The 21,880-nt window shown below is 45.8% G+C and overlaps 1 protein-coding gene across 1 annotated transcript in view; it reads right to left on the bottom strand.

Annotated features, from left to right (window-relative positions):
• Window positions 1-21,880, bottom strand: part of CEP250 (centrosomal protein 250) — a 116,513-nt gene that overhangs the window by 73,758 nt on the left and 20,875 nt on the right. The window contains 6 exon segments of the mRNA XM_039497786.1: window positions 3,514-3,696; window positions 4,151-4,329; window positions 4,734-4,895; window positions 9,632-9,730; window positions 10,252-10,348; window positions 11,634-11,879. Coding sequence (XP_039353720.1) covers window positions 3,514-3,696; window positions 4,151-4,329; window positions 4,734-4,895; window positions 9,632-9,730; window positions 10,252-10,348; window positions 11,634-11,879 — 966 coding nt within the window.

Here is a 21,880-nt window from a genome sequence, read left to right as displayed (position 1 = left end):
GAACACCAACAACAAACCTAGTTAGACAGAAGTTTGCAACCTGATGTGGCTACAAAAAAGCCAACACAGAATTGGGTGTGACGGGGTACAGGCCCCTCACTGGCCAAGAAGAGGTTAAGGAATAGTTATTGGCTAAGGAGGCCCCTCTCCTTAGCCCTTGGGAGCATGCTCGGACTGGAGGCAGAGTTAAAAAGTCAGCCAGACAGCTCAGGCTAGGCCTGACCAGCCAGGGAGGAGGATGTAAGCTGGGAGCTCCTGGGGATAATCAGAGTGGAGCCTGCCTCGGGTCAGCAAGCAGTCGAGACTCAGAACTGGTGGCAGGGATGAGGGCTGGGGCCCCAAAGATGACGTTACCCAGAGCCAGGCAGTGGTTAGATGGGATGCAGACTGGAGTAGGAAGTGGCCCAGGGAAGCTGATGGGCCAGGCGAGCAGCCAAGTTGGCCCACAGGACCCTGTGTCAGAACCCAATGTAGTAGGGTGGTCCTGGGTTCCCCTACTCCCACTCGAGTGGTGACTACTAAGCGGGGCTGCCGCCACCAGGCAAGGCTGCCACCATCTTGGACTATAACCATTAAGCAGGGGACTCCTGCACCACCCTCCCGATTGCAGGCTGTATACACAGGCATAACATCCCAAAGCAGAGGCAGCTCCTCCAAATGCCTCTGCTCTTCCACCAGGAACACTGCTCCCACTTACAGGCTTCCATTCAATAACCAATGGAGGAGACGAGTGGGAAGGATTGATTAATGAGGAAATATTGAGCTCTTTTCATAAGTAGGGCTTGTCTCAGTGCCCAGAGACTATGAGCTTACGTGTGCAGGGGAGAAGGAGAACTAGAGACCTCTATAAATGTTTGCAGGGTGTTGATGTGGAAGAGTGAGAGGAGTTATTTATTGTGCTCCAGGGGACAGAACTGCACTTACTTGCATGCTGTCCCTTAACACATGGCACAAATTCTTTCAAAATGTGTAAGTCCATAAGACTTGCCTCCGCTGTGATGTCTACAGCACTCTGCCAGCTGGTATAGTTACACTGTGCACACAGCTACTGTGCATAACAACATGCTTCTATTATTTTTACTTCTCCTCCCCCTCACCTATTTGTTTCATCCTCCTGTTTATTATTACCCTAGATTATACACTTTCTAGGGCAGGGACTGTCACATTGCTAGGCATGGTATGCCCGTGTAATAAAATAGACCCCAATTCTGACTGGGCTTCCAGTCACTTCCATAATACTATGCTTATTACTAATCAAAGAAAGAGAAGATTCAGACTGAATATCAGGGAAACTTCTTGAGTATGTTAGAGTCTTTGCAATGAGAGCCTCATCTTGTGGATCATTTAAAATTACTCTGGACAAAACACCAGCAAATGTACTGTATGGAACAATGCCACACTGCTCAGAAAAGGAATAGGTGATTACAAAGTTATTCCTCTTGGTCTGAAAATTCTCACTTTGTTCAGACCAGACATGATTTTTTTTAAAGGTTTGGTCTGGTTGTTTTCTTCAGTTATACTGTATTGAAAACTTAACATCTTTCCAAATTTTTAAGAGTGTCTAGCTTTGCTTTGGAAACCATAACACAAAGGTCTGACTCTTACAAGTTCTACAATTCTCAGGCACTCAGGCATCCATAAGAACTAATATTTGGGTAGCTTTGAAAAAATACCACTAAAAACCAAACCAACTTTATTAAAAGGTTTCGTTGAAAATTGAATGGTTGTGGTAGCTATTGCAGAAGAGAACTGAGTATGTATGAAAGGGTGCTGCAAAAATCAAGATATGTACCGACTAGTTCTGTAGAGATTACAGCTGCCAAAAGAATCTGTAGTACAGTGTGGAGATTTTAATATATTATGGAGATTATACTCTACGATAAAAAAATGTAACTTTAGAAACATCAATGGAAGACTGATCTCTCTCGGAGAGTCCTATGAAGATTTCAACGTAGAGAGTATGGAATATTTATATATTATAATATAACAATATTTTTCTTATCTTGAACTTGTCCTGTAGCCCTAAATACTGCATTACATTGTTTCAAAGTAAAATATTAGGCTTTTTTGGTAGAATTGTGAACGTGAAAACAAGGACATTCTCACAAGAACTGTTGCTAATGCACCTGTGAGTATGATTGCATAAACTTACCAAAAACCAAGTGCATTAAAGTTCAGAATTTAAATACCCAAAGTTGGAAACTCTAAGTTAAGGTTTCAGCTCAGACCTTAAACTCTGCCACTCCACCACCACCACCACCTGTCCATCCTCTGCCACTCCACCACCACCACCTGTCCATCCTCTGGAAATAGAGTAGAGTCCATGTCCCTTCATGTTCCCAACATTAGCCTGACACTACTGTCCTCCCCCCACATACTGGCTGGAGGCTGCTGTTCTGACCCTGACTTTAGCTCTACCTCCACCCACTTTACCCATGTGTTACATGATAGATCAACAGACTGGAATCAGGGGAGGATTTGGATTATTTCAATAGGATTCATCTATTATAATCTATTATCCACCATCTGTCATCAATACTGTTGAGCACAAGGTCATGCAAATTAGGACGCTGGCTGGTTGGTGGCATCTGAGTGGTTCTGCTCTTTTCAAACAGATCCAGTGAGGCAGTGCATTATTGAACAGGAAGGAGTGGCCACTGAAGTTGCACTACACGTGTCACTCTGCAGTGTGGACTGCATCAGCTGGGCCAGATGTAACCTAGGTCTATTGATTTGGATATCATATAGCACCTGTCCCAGTGATATCCAAGTGTAGCATAAAAATCCAGAACAAAAGGGCTGTTTCTCTCCATTCTTCTGGGCAAAAGAATGTAACTCGGTACATGCAGGACTGTTTAACACTTGGTAGTGCCAACACTTGTACAAAGCCAAGGACAGCAAGGCACAAAGGAACTGATTCCCTAGTGGCTTACACTAGTTTTTCATGGGTGTAACTCCACTGACTTTAGGGGAATTACTCTTGATTAACACTGGAGAGAACAGAACCAGGCCCAGCAGGTTCCCATGAGCTGTCCCAAAAGCCCAGTGCTGCAGCAACCACTTGTTTCTGTGCATTTTTGCCTAGCATCGGCTGGCTGAGATGGGTGAGCCCAGGGAAAAGAGAGCAAAAATCAGGAGTAATCTCTTCAGGGAAGAACCATTTTCATGTCTCAGTCAGTAAGCAAAGACTGAAAAGAGTTAGACCAGCAGGGATGACCAAGTAAAAACCTTGCCCTCCAAGGACCAATAGTGGAATGAAGGGAGGAGGGGATGAGGCCACAAAGAAGATTAGTAATAATCTAATATCATGGAAGTAAACGCCACCAACTGCACTAACCATCCTAACTCAGCCCCATGTTCCCTTTCCTGGTGCTTCCCTTCAGCTCCTAGCTTCCACTTCCAGGCCTGTGCAGCCACTCATCACTTCCACCTCCAGCACTCAGCCACCATTCCCAGCATGCTCCCACAGTGCCCCAACCCCTTGCCCTGTGGAGGGATGACAGAAGAGCTCACAGGCGCTCCCTCTCCCGAAGGATCCTCTCCATCTCCAGCTGTTGCTCCTCCTTCTCCCCTTGAGCCAAATCTTCCTTCAGTTGTAGCTCAGTGTTGCTTCGGCGCAATCGCCAGGCCTCCTGCTCAGACACCTCCAGTTGCTGCTGCAGCTCTTCCCTGGCCTTCTCCAGGTTCACACGGTCACTGCAAAGAGGCAAGGCCCAGTCAGCAGAATGAGGAGAATCACCAGGGAGGATGGAATGGGGGGAGTTAGAAGTGCTTGCTGCATGTGAACCTCTTTTCCTCTCTTGGCAGCTGAGGTGGGGGAAAAGGGGCTGGGGAGGCTCTTGCTCTCACTCAGTGGGTAGCAGTGCTCGGCAGAGGGCCTCTCTACAACCTGGGGATGCAGGATGCACCTAGGCAGCTTAATTTAGGGGGGGCAGAGGTTGGACTGGACACACACTATACTCGGGCAGCTCTCCAAGTTCCTCAGGCAGCCTGGATATGGGGCGATGGCTAGGAACATGAATTGCTGGTGACAGGGAAAGACTAACCTGAGAAGCAGAGCCAGACTTACTCTGGAACAGGAGAGTTCTTAGCCCCCAACACTCTGCTACTGAAGTTCCTATACGATGTGGAGGGAGGACATAGGGCTGACCTGCTGAGAGTTTCCACCAGGGACTGGAGGTGCTGCGTCTGGCTGGTGAGTGTCTTGCAGTTCTCTTCCAGCTGCTGGAGCCTCTGCCTCAGCATCTTACACTCCTCTTCCTGCTGCCTTTGCTGATGTTGCAGAGAATGGACAGAGTCCTGGCTGGCTGAAAGCTGCTCCCTTAGGGCCTGCCGGGGAAGAGGCAGAATGAGTGCATGAGCAGAATGCGGCTGAGAAGATGGGCCCAGGCAGACCAGCTAGGAGGAGGCCAACAGTTAGGCCTGAGGGCAACAGCAGCTGAAGAGTGCAGGGAGATAGTTCAAACATGAGTCAGCTGGGAGAGTCAGGAGATCATCTGAGGGCAAAAGATGTGATCCAGTGTGGGAGGGTGCTCAGGTGGGAGGGGGAATTACAGAGGAAGTTGGGGCAGAGAAAAGGCAGTCTCAGTGTGGAGAGAAGGATGGCTGGAGGGCAGGAGTAAGTGGAGGGGGAAAGGCTGGATGAGGCACATGCATTTGAGAGAGTGGGTTGGCAGTGGGGTTGGGGAAATTGCTGCCAGTGTAAAGAGAGTCCTGCACCAGATCCCTCTCACCTGTACTGCTTGGCACCTCCTTGACAATGCTTCGTGCACCAGAACGAGGGCCCTTTCCATGTCACTGGAACTCAGCAGGGAGGAGAGGTTGCTGGATTCAGGATGCTGGGAGCTCTCAACCCATGAGATGCTGACTGCGTTGTCAGTATCGTCTAGCACTGCCTGAAACCCCAGACCAAGCTGTTACTCCTTCCCTCCTACCACTCACTCTTATTTACCTATTTCTCCCTCCTCCTCCATGCCAGCCTGAAGTCAGAGGTTACAGGCTAACTGACTTAAGGCAATAGGGAAGATTGGTTCTGGTGGCCATGACCTCCTGCATTTCAGGTATGGGTGATTCCACAGAACAGGAGAAAAACCATGGGGCAGGAATGGATGTTATGTTTGTACTCCCTCTATTCTAGGCCTCTGGGGGCTTACTTAACCAGTGCTCAGTTTCTTATGGCCCTCAGGCACCGTTTCTGCCTCCTTTAAGGCTTCTTTATGCAGTCAGAGTGATATAAAAAGCTTTAATGTAACAGAATCAGGCCTCTAGTGACCAATAGCCATGAAAAGTATTATTAAAACTCCCCAGAGGAGAAAGCAGCTGATGAATTCTGAAGAATATGATAATAGAAGAGCAACTGATCATAATTCCTCTGAAACAGTAGCATGAAAGGAGCAAGAACTGGCCAAAGAAGCTTCATGAGGGTCTATGCAAAGATCTGAGGTTAAAATTCCTGCCCTGGGAATAGAGAAAGGGAGGCAACCTAAGAGGAACAGTCAGTCAACTAAAGTTTGCAAGGAAAACCAGGGGCAGTCAAAAAGAATGAGTTAGTGTTACCAGCACATGCAAAGGAAACATGGAGGACTTATACAGATGTGCAGGGAAAGAAGAATTACTCATCAACACATCAGATTGACTGAAAAATACAAGTGGAAAGACATTTAAACTTAAATGGATTAAATGAACGAACAGACAGAACAATGATGACTCGCCTCTCACATCATGCATGTGGACCATGCAGCTAACACTAAGGTTGCCCAGTTAAAGGCCACAATCAGGAAAGGAAGTCCAGGAGGCATGTGGGTAAGGAACCCCAAACAGATCAAAGTTCTAAGACTTTGTCAAAGTACTCTTGGGCAGGCAGCCAGGGAGCTAGTAACAAAGGGCGCTGGAAGGACCAGAAAAACGAGTGGTGTGTCACAGGGTCTCTGTGAGCAGACCAGGCCCAGCTTCCCAGTGTCAGAGCAGGTGGGCCCAATGAAAAGGGGAAGGGCTACACCTGGGGCTATAAAGACCTGTTAGAGGGCAGGACAGGGAGGAGTGATTGGGGCAGGCTGTGCCTGGGGAGAGATTCCCCCCAGGAGTGGAGTTAACTCCTGTGGTGGGTCCCTGGAGCCAGGGGCGGCTCCAGGCACCAGCACAGCAAGCTGTGGGGGGCGGCCTGCTGGTCGCTGTGAGGGCGGCAGTCAGGCAGGTTCAGCGGCAATTCGGCGGCAGGTAAGCGCGGAACCGGCAGATCACCCGCAGAAGCGCCGCCGAATCCATGTAACCAGTACCGCCGAAGGCTGCCTGACTGCCATTCTTGGGGCGGCAAAAAACACAGAGCCGCCCCTGCCTGGAGCAAGGGCCAGGTTCCCAGGAAGTAGCCTGGAGCTGGTGTTCCAGAAAGGGAGCAGAGTGGGCTGGGACTGGGAAGTTGCAAATAGCAGGATTGTCAGAGATCCCTGGGAGTGTGACAAAAGGGTAAGCAAAGGGACTGTTTGTGTTTGTTTTATTTCCTTCTGTTTGTACAATAAATCTTAAAGGAGACTGGGCATGGCAGTATGCGCTTGGAAGTTGGGGAGAAGCCCTGCCATGTCACATGGTGTTAAATTGAAGAGCCAGAAGCAATCAAGCTGCTGACAGAGTGACAGGAGAGGCCATGGCAAAAGGGAACACAGTGGGGTTGGGCTTCTAGGGCTTCTGAGATGGGCTGGGAGGAAGTTCTCTTTCATTTCCTGAATCCTGGAAGGGACTGCTCAGATGACCCTGTTAGGGCTGTGGCCCAGAATGAGAGCCAGTTACGTAGTGCTATATAGGGAGCAGAAAATAATGTCCCTCCTGACCCCTGCAGCAATCAGGCAAGGCCCTGAAGTAGGAGATTTGATTACTTTTATATGGGGAATTCTAACTAGTGTTATTGGTCATAAAAAATAAATAGAGCCACCATATTTGATCTAGTAACCTCCAGTACCTCCAGGCAGACTTTGTTGTGTGAAGCACTATTTCCTTTCATTTGTTCTATACTTACTGCATCCTAACCTCAGCAAAGGACCCTCCCTTATTCTTCTGCCATGGGACAGTGAAAACTGATCTATCCTCTATAATCTGGATAACAATACTCAGCATTTCTTTAGTGATTTTCTTTTGGTGATCTCAAATAGCTTTACGAAGGAAGGCAAATGTTACTGCCACTTTACAGATGAGAGATGAAAGCCACAGTTTTCAAACCAGGGTGCCTCAATAAAGATAACCTAATTTTTCATTTAAATCATTTGAAAGCAGCACATACTCAGCTCTTCTCAAAAGCAGGCCACTTTCATTTAGGAGTCTTAGTATGAATTTAGGAAATTAACTTTAGGCACCCAACTCTGAGAATTCTGGCCAAAGTAACTTGGCCAAAGTCACAGAGTAAAGCAGAAATAGAATCGCTAGTTTCGAGCTGCAGTCTAGTTCCCTAGCCACTGGATACTCAGTCAGTTCCCTTCCTACACTTGTTCATCCAATCTAAATAATGCCAGTTTTTACAGTCAATTATTCATGAATCTACTCTGACCTCCTGCATACATGGGCCAGAGAATTTCATCCAGTAATTCCTGCATCAGACCCATAACTTCTGGTTTTGGTACATCTGATCTTTTACAAAATACATCCTGATCTTGAATTAAAGATTTCAGGTGATGAAGAATGAATAACATGCCTGAGTAATTACAGCAGAGCAGAATCTGCACTATCGTAACGGCTGAGACTCACTGTTTAGCAGACTACTTTTCCACATAGTCTAAACGCCACATACTGAATCACATTGTCCTGACATTTGCTGTGCTTCATGGGTGGGGTGAGTGGACCAAATCTGGGGTCACTTGAGCAACACGTTCCTGAGAAAAAGCCGTGTGATATCAAAATCCTCTTTTTTTTTTCCTGCCCACCACACACCTGGGTCTCAAACTATACCCAAACTGATATCACCTGTTCAGAGTTGATCCCAGCGAGCACACAGCCCCTTTCCCTTTGGGGAAGCAATACTGAAAGAGTTTGAGTGAAGTTGGGACCTCCACTATGAGTTAACCACAACTGACCAGTTAAAGAGAGAGAAATGTGCAGATGTAGTAAGGCTAAGGCTGTGTTGCCAACTGGGGGGGCCCAAAGTGACATGATGCGGCCACTGAACTTGAGCAGCACAGTGAGTTTGAGTCCTAAATTCATGCCTCTCTGAACTATTATTTCAGGCAGTATTCATCTCCATGGGGTATTCTCATCCACCTGAGAACATCTCATTGAGATCAATGGGGCGTGTCACTCCTCTCTGAGCCTCCTCTGGCGCATGTGTGCGTGTAGAAACCCACGCCCACACACTACACACAGATCTGGGGTCGGGATTCTGGATCTCAACTCACCTTATTGCCCCTTCTTGTCTCATAAGAACAGCTATACTGGGTCAGACCAAAGGTCCATCTAGCCCAGTATCCTGTCTTCCAACTGTGGCCAATGCCAGGTGCTTCAGAGGGAATGAACAGAATGGTATCCATCCCCTGTTGGCCATTACCAGCTTCTAGCAAAAAGAGGCTATGGATACCATCCCTGCCCATACTGGCTAATAGCCAGTGATGGACCTATCCAGCTATTACATGCACTCCTAAGACCCCATTACCTGCCCTCCTCTCCATGGGCCCTCTAAGCTTACCCGGGACATGTGGTAGCAAGGAAGAGGGTGGAGCTAGCTGGCGGTGGCAGCCTTGGGGCAGTGAGGATGTGGGAAGGATGGTCAGAGAAATGGACGAGCTGGAGGGAAGGTTGGAGGCGTTGGAGCAGTGTGAAAGGCATAAGGGACCATCCAAAACTGTTTCTGAAAACCCAGTTTAATGACTAGCACTTTGAAGAGGGAGGGCTGGACTGGGCTGGGGAGGCAAAGAGATGAGATGAGATAATGCAGGAGCGGTGAAGGCATTAAAACACAGCCACTGCATTCTGTGGCCGGGGCAATTGTCGCCAAGGAGTCAGAGGCAGTGGAATGTGAGGATGCCAATTTCTTTTTTTTTAACTAAGGAAATTAACTGTCCAAAAACATCATCCACACAGAGTTAAGGTTGCCCTTGTGCCCTTCAAAAATATGAAGAGAAGCTAAACTTAAACATCTGAAAACCAGGAAATGAAAGGTTAAGGATACATATTACTCCTGCAACACGTTATGTGAATGGTGCATAGCATCCAGTCAGAAGCATCAGGTTTTGGCCACTACTGGATGCAGCATGCTGGACTGCTCCTGTATGAAAATTACTAGTTTTCTTTTATTCCTTTATTCAGGAAGTTATTAAGGCAGAAGGATGAGCAAGTGTTTTAGCAAAGCCAGGATAAGGTTAAAAAAAATACTGGTAATGTTCCAAAAAACAAGGTAATGTTCCAAAAAGACATGACTTGACTCCTACGTTCCTTCTCAGACAAAACTCCCAGTGACTTCAATGTTTGCCTGAGTAAGGTCTAAGCAAAGTCTACAGGATCTGGCCCACAGTGAGAGGGAATTTACAGGCAAGTGAGATGTGAAAAGTTAGATTTTCCAAATCAAGAGCTCTTCTCAGATATATCGTGCACTTCCCATGCCTTTCCCAGATATTTCTGTAGCAGAATGGCTATATTGCCAGAACATGTTATTTACCTGAGTTATGTCTTTTAGCACCTGATGAAGGGAAAGGGTCTCTTCTTTGGCATTCTTGGTCAGTGAAGCTTTATATTCTACCGCCAACCGACTGGCCTCCTAGAAAAAGAATACAGAAAGGATGAGTTGGAGCATTCCCATTTCCTCTAGCACTGACTTGCCACTGTGCCTCAGCTCCGAACTGAAGGGCCAGCTCTAGGGATGAAAGGGCACATTACTCTCCATGGCCCATTCAATCCTTATCTTCTCTGCTGAAACTAACAAGGACACCAACTTCAACAACTGATAACTCTGAATGAGACAGGCCAACAAATCATTCGGGATAAACTGAGAAGCTGTCACATGCTGACAGTCTTTGGTCACTGGTGACCTAACTGGATTACAAGTGCCTGAGGTGAAATGTTCTGTTACAAGCTCTTCGATGCTGGATTAGATGTGCACGCAGTTCCCCTGCCACTGCCCAGCCTTCAGTTGCCAACCACAAAATACACATTTAGACAAAGTGCCTTATGTTTCCATATATGGAGGAAGCCACAGCTCTTTGTGGTGAGGCTGGGAAAGAAAAAAAAAGCTCAAACCCAGTAGCTGTTCGGTTGCTTTCCCACAGATTTCTCACACACCAGAATCTCCATCGTGTCACTAAGCGTCTTCACGGTCTTTTCTTTCTCCTCATTCTGCTTCTGGGACTGCGCCAGCAAGGCTGAGAGCTCCATCACCCTGAGAAGAAAAAGTCTGTGCAATATTCCAAAAGCTTAGCACACCATCAGCTGCATAGGAACTATGTCTGAAAGTCTGTGCAGCACCTCCATGAGATACACCATAGAAGACTCAGCCCAAAGGGAGGGGACAGAGGTGGCATTATGCTACCTTTGGGCGTTCAGGATTCTGAGGTGCTCTGTGGTTCTGGTATGGTAAGTTACAGCAGCCCCATGGAGAGTTGACTACGGGCTGTGTCACAGCCCAGGAACCTTGTAACAGTGAGCACTGTGTAGATGCCCCCAACACGTCCCTGCACCTGAGCTTGCAAGGGGGCAGTATAACTGGCAGCCCTATGCAGCATCTGCACTGTGGGGATTCTCTCTCCAGCCCCTTGCAGCATAGATCTGGTTACCATAGCATTGCACTGGGGTGGGGGACAGAACTGGTCCCTTTATACTGCTCAGCATTTCTCTCCAACTACATTACAGTAGAACTTCAGAGTTACGAACACCTTGGGAATGGAGGTTGTTCATAACTCTAAAATGTTTGTAACTCTGAACAAATCATTATGGTTGTTCTTTCAAAAGTTTACAACTGAACACTGACTTAACACAGCTTTGAAACTTTACTATGCAAAATAAAAATGCTTTTAACCATCTTGCTTTAAATAAAACAAGCACAGAAACAGTTTCCTTGCTTTGTCAAATCTTTTCTTTAAACTTTCCCTTTATTCTTTTAGTAGTTTACATTTAACACAATTCTGTACTGTTTCCTTTTTTCTTTTTATGGTCTCTGCCGCTCCTTGACTGCATACTTCCGGTTCCAAATGAGTTGTGTGCTTAACCAGTTAGTACATAACTCTGGAGTTCATAACTCTTAAGGTTCTATTGTAACTGTAAACCCAGCTCTGCCTCCCACCCTCCAAGAAAACCCCGCTTTCCACAAACCATTACTTCCAACTTCATCTCACTCAGAGACAGCGTGACCAGACAGCAAGTGTGAAAAATCAGGACAGGGGGTGGGGGGTAATAGGCACCTATATAAGATGAAGCCCCAAATATCGGAACTGTCCCTATAAAATCGGGACATCTGGTCACCCTACTCAGAGAGCCCATTTTCTTTACATTCAGGTGCCTCCCTGCCTATTTCTTTTTAAAGCCATCAGTAGATACCATTTCGAAAAACAAGCCTGGTACGAAGTGGCTGAGCTTTGAAGAAGAATGCAGATTGACTCCAAAGGCCTCTGTGATAAATGGTGAGAAACATTCCCCAAAGGTGTGTGGGTTTTTCAAGATTAATTTACCTGCCCTGAAGCTCCTCTTTCTCCATATCCCCTTTGACCTGCAAGCACATCACTTCTTGGGTTTTCTGGTATACTTCCTTTTCCAGCTCCTGAGCCCTGGCACAAAGCTGCTGTGTCTGATCCCTCGGGGCAGATCTTTCCAAAGTGTTTGGCTCCCAGTGCCGCGTACCAGAACTTAGATGGAAGCAGCTGACAAGTATTGATCCAGAAAGTCTTATCTGGTCTGCCTTCAGTGCTGACAAGTCCCTGAAGCAGAATAAAATAGTAAAATAGATCCTCAAGAACACTTTCATCTGCAAATTCACCTTTTAAACATGTCACAACATGACAATTACAACCCATTGTTGAGGATCAGTCGTAACATTTTCCAAAGATGTTCAGCCATCTCAGATGCTTAGAGGATCAGTGATCTGGTTTGTAATCAACTAAGGAAGAAGAAAGATGTTTCAGTGGTTACAGTGCTAGTCTGGGACTAGGGAAACCCAGCTTTAATTCCCAGCTATGCCACAGACTTCCTGTGTCTCAATTCCCCATCTGCAAAATGGTGATAAAGCACTTCTCTACCTCACAGGAGTGTTGTAAAGAAAAATACATTAAAATTGTGAAACATTCAGACAGGGACAGATAAGTATCTACGGGCTTGCGTACAATTTCTTTTTGCCCAATCCCCACTCCTCCAAAAAACCCAAACAAAACAAATACACACCTAAAAACTTGAATGCAAAAATCTTGCATTATTATAGCATTAAAGGTGATCTACACTAAAAATCAGGGAATCCCAAAAGCTAAGCTACTTCCTGAAGTGTTGACTTTGCCTCATTATAGATACATAATTTTTTTCTAGTGTTGTTTCCTTTGTTGAAGCATTCCATGTGTGCAACATGCAAAGATTCATGGGAGAAACCTGAACTTTGGGAATTTTCTGGTTGAGTGCTTGATTTAGCAACTTTAATTTTTACACTGATACTAAGGGGGTTCTCCCCAATCTAACTTCCCTGTTGTGTAAGGAAAAGGTTGGAACTCTCAGGTTTCTGCAGCTCACAATTTCCAAAGGCTTGAGCAATGGCTTTTTCCTCAAATTCCAACTACAAAAGTGTTATAAGCTCCTTAGTTGGGAAACGCGGCAGGAAATGTATATTGATGTACTTGTCTCCAGCAGGGTGTAAGGCATGGTATGAGGCACAAGAGAAGCAGAGGAGGTTGTGAAAATACAGGTCTCCTGCCCCAAAATTAGATTGGCTGTGTGCAAGTAAAGGGATGAAGTTAAGTTGGGGCTAATTACAGGCATACAGTAAAGGTTGCCCAACACACCCTCTTGTAAGACCCTTCTATAGTTAAGGTTAAGAACAGATTTCTGTTTAAAGGACTACTCTAAGTGCCCTAAAATCCACATATAGTTACTTCGATTGGCTTGACATCTGGGGGCAGAGAGTAGGGCTAGTGAACCAAATTTGGAGTCTGTTGTAATAATTGGAACCTAGCAGTCCTACTCCAATTATGAGCTTATTTGGTGGAAAATGGGTAAAGATTTGTGAATTGTCTCAAGTTGGCTCATAAAATTGTTTCAAAAGAAAACTGGAAGGCTGAAGTACTTCACACAGCCAGGGTTTACTAATAACATGCAAGGACTGTATCAAGATCATGCTTAGTAAACAAGAGGAGCGTAGGACCAGAAATCAATGGACCAAAATTGGTGCTTCAGAAATTAAGCCTAATTGGCAAACAAAATAATGAGAGGATGGGCTATTCTACCCATCACTCCTTTCGGGGGTCCTTAAAAAGAGACTTGAGGTGAAAATTAGTGGACACTGACTGACTGAGAGGTGGGTGGACTGGAAGGAGTGAGCTTTACCATCATGGCTGCCACCGCCACTACTTCCTGGGATTCCAGGATACACATTTTCACCATTGGGCCTTCACTGTCCTGATTGTGGAGATATCCTGACCAGACTGGGCCAGAGAGAGGGACACAGATGACATCACCACCTCCACCAGCTTTGGCTAAATCATGAATATCACCTGGGATGGGAGACTTTGTCACCCTTTCCCTCGTGTGTCTTGTTCATTCCCCACCTTATTTCTTCTATTCCCTTTTGCCTTCTGTTTAATAAGAGACTGGCTTAGCTGGCCAAGACTGTACATTTTGAACCACCACTTAAAGCCTGCGCCCAAGGAGTTGGCTAACAGCAATGCCTGAAACACTCTGATGCTTGTAAAATTTTACCAGGTCTTTGAGTGGCTGATCAGAGCAATGCTTTCGCTAGTGTTTCTCCAGCAATGAGACTGCATGTGAGAGTCACCATCAAAAAGACAGAAGCTGTTCTTTTCTTTCCCCTTTTGCGTGTGTTTGTCTGGTTTTCTCTTCAAGGAAGCACGATCCAACTTTAACAACAACTCCAGCCCATCTCAATTTACATTTTTCCCCGAAAGGAGAGTTACCACCATCTCTAATACCATCTTAGAGACTGTCAAACAGGGTTTTTTCTCCTTGTAAGGACTCTCTACAGTTAAAGGGGGAATGGAATAAAGCAGGGGGGTTCTCAAACTGGGGGTCTTGACCCCTCAGGGTGTCATAAGTTTTTATGTAGGGGGTTGAGAGCTATCAGCCTCCACCCCCAAACCCCACTTTGCCTCAAGCATTTATAATAGTGTTACATTAAAAATATATTTTTTATATATTTGGAAGGTCACACTGTGACGTTATTGATATAAATTGGGACCATATAGAACATGGGTTGCAACCAAGGTCCTGTAGTGGCACCAAATCTTAAGTAAAGGGGGTCATATAAGGTGTCTAAGACCAGGTTCTGGGTTGCTGGTTATGATTATGCTGTCTGTATGTCTGTGTATCATTTTGTAGTTGAAGTTATAAGTATTGGCTCTGTAATGTCTGTATTTTGTATTATGCTCTGCCTCTGGGAAGTGTCCCAGACAAGCTGATGTCAGCCCTGCATAGCTGGCTTGATGGCCCATTAAGGGCCATCGGCTACACAATTGACCCATGGAGAGAAGGCAGACACGCCTTGTGACTCAGCAAAGTATGCAGGGACTGGCCCATGTGACTCCAGGCTCCATTTTGCTGTAAGTTTCCACAGTGAAGACAAAGGGATTCTTACACCTGGAAAAGTCTATATAAGGCTAATGCCTCATCTCCATCTTGTCTTCAATCCTGCTTCTGACCTCTGGAGGGACTTTGCTACAAACTGAAGCTCTACTCAAGGGACTGACTGACCCATCCCAGCGGGGGATGTATTCCAGAGACTTAATCTGAACCTGCAGTTTATTCCATCGCTGCTGCAAGCCTGAACTAAGAACTTTGCCATTACTGTATGTAATTGATTCCATTTAACCAATTCTACCTCTCTTCTCTACCTTTTTCCCTTTGTAAATAAACCTTTAGATTTTAGATTCTAAAGGATTGGCAACAGCGTGATTTGTGGGTAAGATCTGATGTGTATATTGACCTGGGGCTTGGTCCTTTGGGATTGAGAGAACCTTTTTCTTTTATTGGGGTGTTGGTTTTCATAACCATTTATCCCCAGGACGAGTGCACTGGTGGTGATACTGGGAGACTGGAGTGTCTAAGGAAATTGCTTGTGTGACTTGTGGTTAGCCAGTGGGGTGAGACCAAAGTCCCTTTTGTCTGGCTGGTTTGGTTTGCCTTAGAGGTGGAAAAACCCCAGCCTAGGGCTGTTACTGCCCTGTTTAAGCAATTGGTCCTGATTTGGCACTCTCAGTTGGGTCCGCCAGAATCGCTCTGTCACAGGCGGAACTACCATTAAGTGGATGCATAATTGGTTAAACAACCGCAAACAAAGAGTAACTATTTAATGGAATGATGTCAGATGTGTGGGAGGTCTCAAGTGATGTTCCACAGGGATCACTGGGTCAGGTGTTGTTTAACATCTCTATTAATGACCTGGATCTAGGAATAGAGAGCATACTGATCAAATCTGCAAATGACACAAAGCTGGGGGGTTGCCAACACTTTGGAGGGCAGAGCTATAATTCAGAGGGATCTTGATAAATTGGAGAACAGGGTCATAGACAACAAAATGAAATTTAACAAGAGACAAATGTAAGGTGCTACACTTAGGGCGGAAAAAACAAATGCACAAATATAGAATGGAAAATAACTGGCTTGGCAGCAGCACTGCTGATAAGGATCTGGGAGTTGTGGTGGATCACAACCTTAACATGAGTCAGCAATATGATGCTGTTGCAAAGAAAGAAAATGCAATTTTAGGTTGCATTAGCAGAGGAATAGCTTGCAAATCACAGGAGGTGATAGTACTGCTCTACATGGTGCTGGTTAGGCCTCAGCTGGAGTACTGGAGTACTGTGTTTAATCTTGGTCACCGCTGCATAGAAAGGATGTAGAGAAATTGGAAAGGATCCAGAGGCAAGTGACAAAGATGATCAAAGGGAAGCAATAAAAGCCATATGAACAATGGCTGATGAAACTGAGTATGTTTAGTTTTGAAACGAGGAGATTAAGGGGGGGATATGATAGCGGTCTTCAAATACTTGAAAGGCTGCCATAAAAAAAGATGGAGAAAAGTTGTTCTCTCTTGCCACGGAAGGCAGGACAAGAGGCAATGGGTTCAAACTACAGCACAGCAGATTTAGACTGAATCTCAGGAAAAGCCTCCTAACTGTAAGAACAGGAGGACAATGGAACAGACTGCCTAGGGAGGTTACGGAAGCTCCTTCACTGGAGGTTTTCAAAAGAAGGCTGGATAGCATCTCTCTTGGATGGTTTAGACACAACAAATCCTGCATCTTTGCAGGGCATTAGATTACATGACCCTTGTGGTCCCTTATAACCCTATGATTTTATGAAATGAGACATACTGGATCTCCCAAAGTACACTTCTTTCCTTTGATTACACAGAGGGGTCAAGGAGAGGAGCTCACACTGCTCCAGAGGGGCACTGCTCTTCCAAATTGCTCTAACTAATCCCTCCACCATCCAGTACAGATAGGCCTAACACAGAGAATGCAGCTGCAATGGCTGCAGGTTAACTCCCAGTGGTTACTGCCAGCTCCACAGGGACAGAGTTCAGGTTGTGTGCGCACATACCTTATCTCTGTATTTCCTCATTTTCACACGGTTGACATTTGCTGAATTCCAGAAGGTTATGAGATACCACTGTCCAACCTTAACTCTACATTACCAACATTTTTTGTCACTGAATTTGCTTATAAACTTTGCCAAACTTTAACCATTTGCATTGAAATTTTCCATCCCAGGTGTCTGTCTCGGGCTGAATTTTTCAAGAAAATGGTTCAGAGATTTCTGAGTACAAAATTAAGGAAATTTTTTTTTGCCTATGTTAAAAAAATTCATAAAGCTGTTCTGTAGAGAAGCTCTAGAATAGTGATGGATAACCTGCGGCCCATCAAGGTAATTCGCTGGAAGGCTGCGAGACAGTGCTTACATTGACTGTCCGCAGGCACAGCCACCTGCAGCTCCCAGTGGCCGCGGTTTGCTGTTCCCGGCCAATGGGAGCTGCGGGAAGCAGCACGGACTGGCTGCGGCTTCCTGCAGCTCCCATTGGCCGGGAATGGCAAACCGTAGCCACTGCTAGCTGCAGACGGCCATGCCTATGGACGGTCAGTGTAAACACTGTCTCACAGCCTGCCAGCAGATTATCCTGACGGGCCATGTGCAGCCCACAGCTTGCCCACCACTGCTCTAGAACCTCCATGGCTTTGTAGCAAGGTCTTAGAATTTGGAGGTTACCCTGGGGTCAAAGATGTGCCTTTTGCTTTCCCTGTGAAAAGCTACACAAATGTAAACAAGTTATAAGCCTTGCGGGGGGGAACCTCACTTTTCATTCTCTCAGCGACTTGTTAAAGTTTGGCAGCTAAATTCTCAGAAGATTCTATCTGTACTGAGAATGCTTCAGCCAAGGGATGCAGTGACTGAGCAGGACTTTTTTCCATACAATTACTGCTTCAGGGGACCACTGTGGTGCTAGGTACAGGAACTGGGAGCAAGGAGACCGTTTCTCTTGTGTTCTCAATGCTCCCCCAGCAGGTGCCCAGATAGCATGGAAGAATGGAGGATAAGATGGAAGCAGCATGCCTAGGACTGGAATACAGAGGGGTGCGGGGAGCTGAGTCTGCTAGAATAGAAGGGGAGTGGAGCGAGATTTGGACAAGGAGCCTGATTAGGAAGAATAGACCTGGGAGCTTGGTGTGGGGCAAAGGAGGAGACTGAGAATGACCGGGCAAGGAGAGGGGCTGGAATCAGTGGGACAAGGGTGGAAGATGGATCTGACAAGGAGGTGAGGGTTGTGGAAGGTTGGAACTAGCTTGGCAAGAAGACTGGGGGCATGAAGCCAAAGGGGAGACTGAAACTGGGAGCCATGGTGGGGGCAGAAAAAATCAAATGTCAATGAGAAGCCTGCAGAGGAGACTAGGACTGGCTGATCAAGGAGGCTGGGATGAGGATGAGAAATCAGGGTGAGTGGAGACTGAGAGAGAAGGGACACAGAACTAGAAAAGACACAGGCAGAAGGATCTGTATCCACTACAGAATTCTTCCTTCCAGAGCCTGGAATGGAACCCAAGATTCCTCCAGGGTCTCGCCAGTCTTCTGCTGTCAGCAAATATCTGTGAAACCCCTGGCAAAGTGACAGGTTTCAGAGTGGTAGCCATGTTAGTCTGTATCACAAAAACAATTAATTGAATTGGCTCATTAGCACTGACCCCACACTTGGTAAGGCAATGCCCATCTTTTCATGTGCTGTAATATATATTCTGCTTACTGTATTTTTCACTCCATGCATCTGATGAAGTGGGTTTTAGCTAGGGTGACCAGACAGCAAGTGTGAAAAATCGGGATGGGGGTAGGGGGTAATAGGAGCCTATATAAGAAAAAGTCCCAAATATCAGGACTGTCCCTATAAAATCAGGACATCTGGTCACCCTAGTTTTAGCCCACGAAAGCTTATGCCCAAATAAATTTGTTAGTCTCTAAGGTGCCACAAGGACTCCTCGTTTTTTCCCTGGCAAAGTGTGCACCTCATCCCCATCTAGTGTTCAGAGGATGAAAATCTACTATTGTGGCCAGTTACTCCATTAGCTCAAATGGTAGAAGTCTGTGCGGTGGATATGAAGATTCCAACCCCATCATGATGCCACGTGACAGAATTTCTCTCTTTTCCGTTTGCTTTTTCAGAAACCCAAGAAATTACATATACAAAAATAAATTTAAAAAATTAAGGTTGCAAAATCAAGCACTCAAATGTTAGGAAATATCTGAATTATGGTTGCCCATGCAAAACTTTAATTCAACCCCCTTGCATATATGAATTACAATACAGTCTTTAATTATGATTACTTATTCCTCTTCCACATACGGATGGCCCACTGGCAGCCATTTAAGATTTTTATCTTCACTATTCACTAAGTGGCCTATGCATTTACTGCAAAGCATCAAAACCCTGCAGTGAATATAAAATTACTAATTTCCAAATGGGTTTTTCTATGGTGCTCTCATCATATTACTTTGGTGTTTTACAAACATTAATTAATTGACTTTTGATCCACTTCTGTGAGGTGAAGCAGTATTATTATCCCCATTTTATAGATAAGGAAGTGAGGCACAAAACTGTCAGTTAATCAGAGATGCCTAAAGCCTGATTTTTCAAAAGTTTACAGCACTTTCTATGGTCCAAGCACAGCTCCCATTGACTTCAGCTGCTGCCGAGGGTGCTCAGTACTTTTGCAAATCAAACCCAAGTGTCTGAAGTCAGGCACCCACAAAGGATTTAGCTGATCACCATATTTGGGGTCAGGAAGGAATTTTCCTCCAGGGCAGATTGGCAGAGGCCCTAGGGGGTTTTCACCTTCCTCTGCAGCGTGGGGCATGGGTCACTTGCTGGAGGATTTTCTGCACCTTGAAGTCTTTAAACCATGATTTGAGGACTTCAATAGCTCAGGTTAGGGGTTTATTACGGAGTGGGTGGGTGAGATTCTGTGGCCTGCGTTGTGCAGGAGGTCAGACTAGACGATCATAAGAACTTCAAGTCTATGAGTCTAAAATAAGGAACATAGAATTAGTGACCATCTGTGAAAAGTCTGGTTTGTGACATCCCCAAAATCCCACAGGAACTCTGTGGAAGAGGCAAGGATAGAATCCATTTGTCCAGAATAGCATGCAACTGTCTTAACCCTGAAACGCTTCATTCTCTTCCTGCATTCACTCCTCATTCACTATACACCTTCAACTTCTACAACAAATGAGGCAGGGGTCCTACAAACAACCTCCTTTACTATACACCCAATTCATTCCCAAAGCACTGTCCATCCTTGGACTGCATGACATAGGGGCCCTGTGGGAAAAATAGTATGCAAAAATGTAATTAAAGACTGTATCATAATGCATACACACTAGGGGGCAGTCAGGAGACAGGGGCGTGTGGATGGGGCAGGGGTCCCATGGAGGAGGGGGGAGATGGGGGCTGGGCCATGATCCCCTCCCCTAACCAGCCCTCCATACAATTTACAAAACCTGATGCGCCAAAAAGTTTGCCCACCCCTGTTCTGGAGGTACTATGACTAATTCCAGAGACAACCTGCAAGTTAGGCCCATGCACTTTCTGGTTGATGAAGGCCAGCATACTAACTCTCTTTTCTCTATATAGGTAATTTGCTGCTTATATGACCCTTATCACCACAGGATGAAGTCTATCAAGCCCCCGCTATCTATCAATATTGACAGTGCTATCACTTATCAACCTATGATCAATCTTCCTCTTCTGGGAAAGAGTTCATTGTGGCTGGGCAATTCTGGCAGTACCTAATGTCCTCAGATATCTTTCCCCTCAGTTACTTTTCAGGTATGGGCAATGTCCATGTCACAATGGATTAGGACAAAGTTCCTGTGCTGATTCTTTCCCATTTGCCTTTCATGCTGTTGAACATTAGGTATTATTTGCACGGGGGTCAGTGGAGTCATTTTAATGGCTCCTTTTCCTTCTTTGTGAAAGATCCCAGAGATTGGGATGACTGCTCTTCTATCCTGTGGGCTTTCTCCTATGGGGTTCTGCAGCATCCTATCTTCTCAGCCTTCCTGTTCACAGCGTACGGGGCCGGACAATAAGGAGGATTATTGAATTAATGTGGCTGCAGTGTCCTCAATATGCTTACACCACGCAGCTCTAGGATGCCCAAACCCAGCATTTGTTTCCAAATATGTTTAAGAGGACCTGGTCCTCATCTTTAGTATAGTGTCCCAAGAGATGCTGTGAAAGCCCACCAACTGCAATATTTACAATGATAAAACAGAGACAGTACTAGAAAAACAGATAGAGACAAACAAGTCTGAGGGTACGTCTACACTACGGGATTATTCCGAATTTACATAAACCGGTTTAGCAAAACAGATTGTATAAAATCGAGTGAGCGCGGCCACACTAAACACATTAAATCGGTGGTGTGCGTCCACAGTCTGAGGCTAGTGTCGATTTCTGGAGCGTTGCACTGTGGGTAGCTATCCCGTAGCTATCCCATAGTTCCCGCAGCCTCCCCCGCCCCTTGGAATTTCCGGGTTGAGATCCCAGTGCCTGATGGGGCAAAAATCATTGTCGCGGGTGGTTCTGGGTAAATGTCGTCAGTCACTCCTTCCTCTGGGAAAGCAACGGCAGACAAGCATTTCGTGCCTTTTTTCCCTGGATTGCCCTGGCAGATGCCATAGCATGGCAATCATGGAGCCTGTTTTGCCTTTTGTGACTGTCACCATATGTGTACTAGATGCCGCTGACAGAGGCGATTCAGCAGCGCTACACAGCAGCATGCTTTTGCATGACAGCAGAGATGGTTATCAGCCATACTGTACCATCTACCATACCATAAATTGGTAATAAGATGATCATGGTTACCAGTCCTTTTGCACTGCACCATTTGCTGCTGTCATAAGTGCCCCTGGCTGAGATCAGCCAGGGGCGCAAAAGCCAAAATTGGGAATGACTCCCTGAGTCAATCCCTCCTTTTTGGTATCTAAAAATAGAATCAGTCCTGCCTAGAATATGAGCAAGTGTACTAGAGAACCACTGTATCATAGAACCAGAGAGCACAGCTGCTCTGTGTTAGATCCTGCAGAAATTATGAGCTGTATGCTATTCACAGGGGGTGCTCCTGCAACAACCCCACCTGTTGATTCCGTTCTTCCCCCAGCCTTCCTGGGCTACCGTAGCATTGTCCCCCCACTTGTGTGATGAAGTAATAAAGAATGC

Source organism: Mauremys reevesii, linkage group 13 (genome assembly GCF_016161935.1).
Source record: "Mauremys reevesii isolate NIE-2019 linkage group 13, ASM1616193v1, whole genome shotgun sequence".
In the NCBI taxonomy this organism is placed as follows: domain Eukaryota; kingdom Metazoa; phylum Chordata; order Testudines; family Geoemydidae; genus Mauremys; species Mauremys reevesii.
Note: the sequence above shows the minus strand (reverse complement) of the source record. Positions and strands in the feature narration are given on the sequence as shown.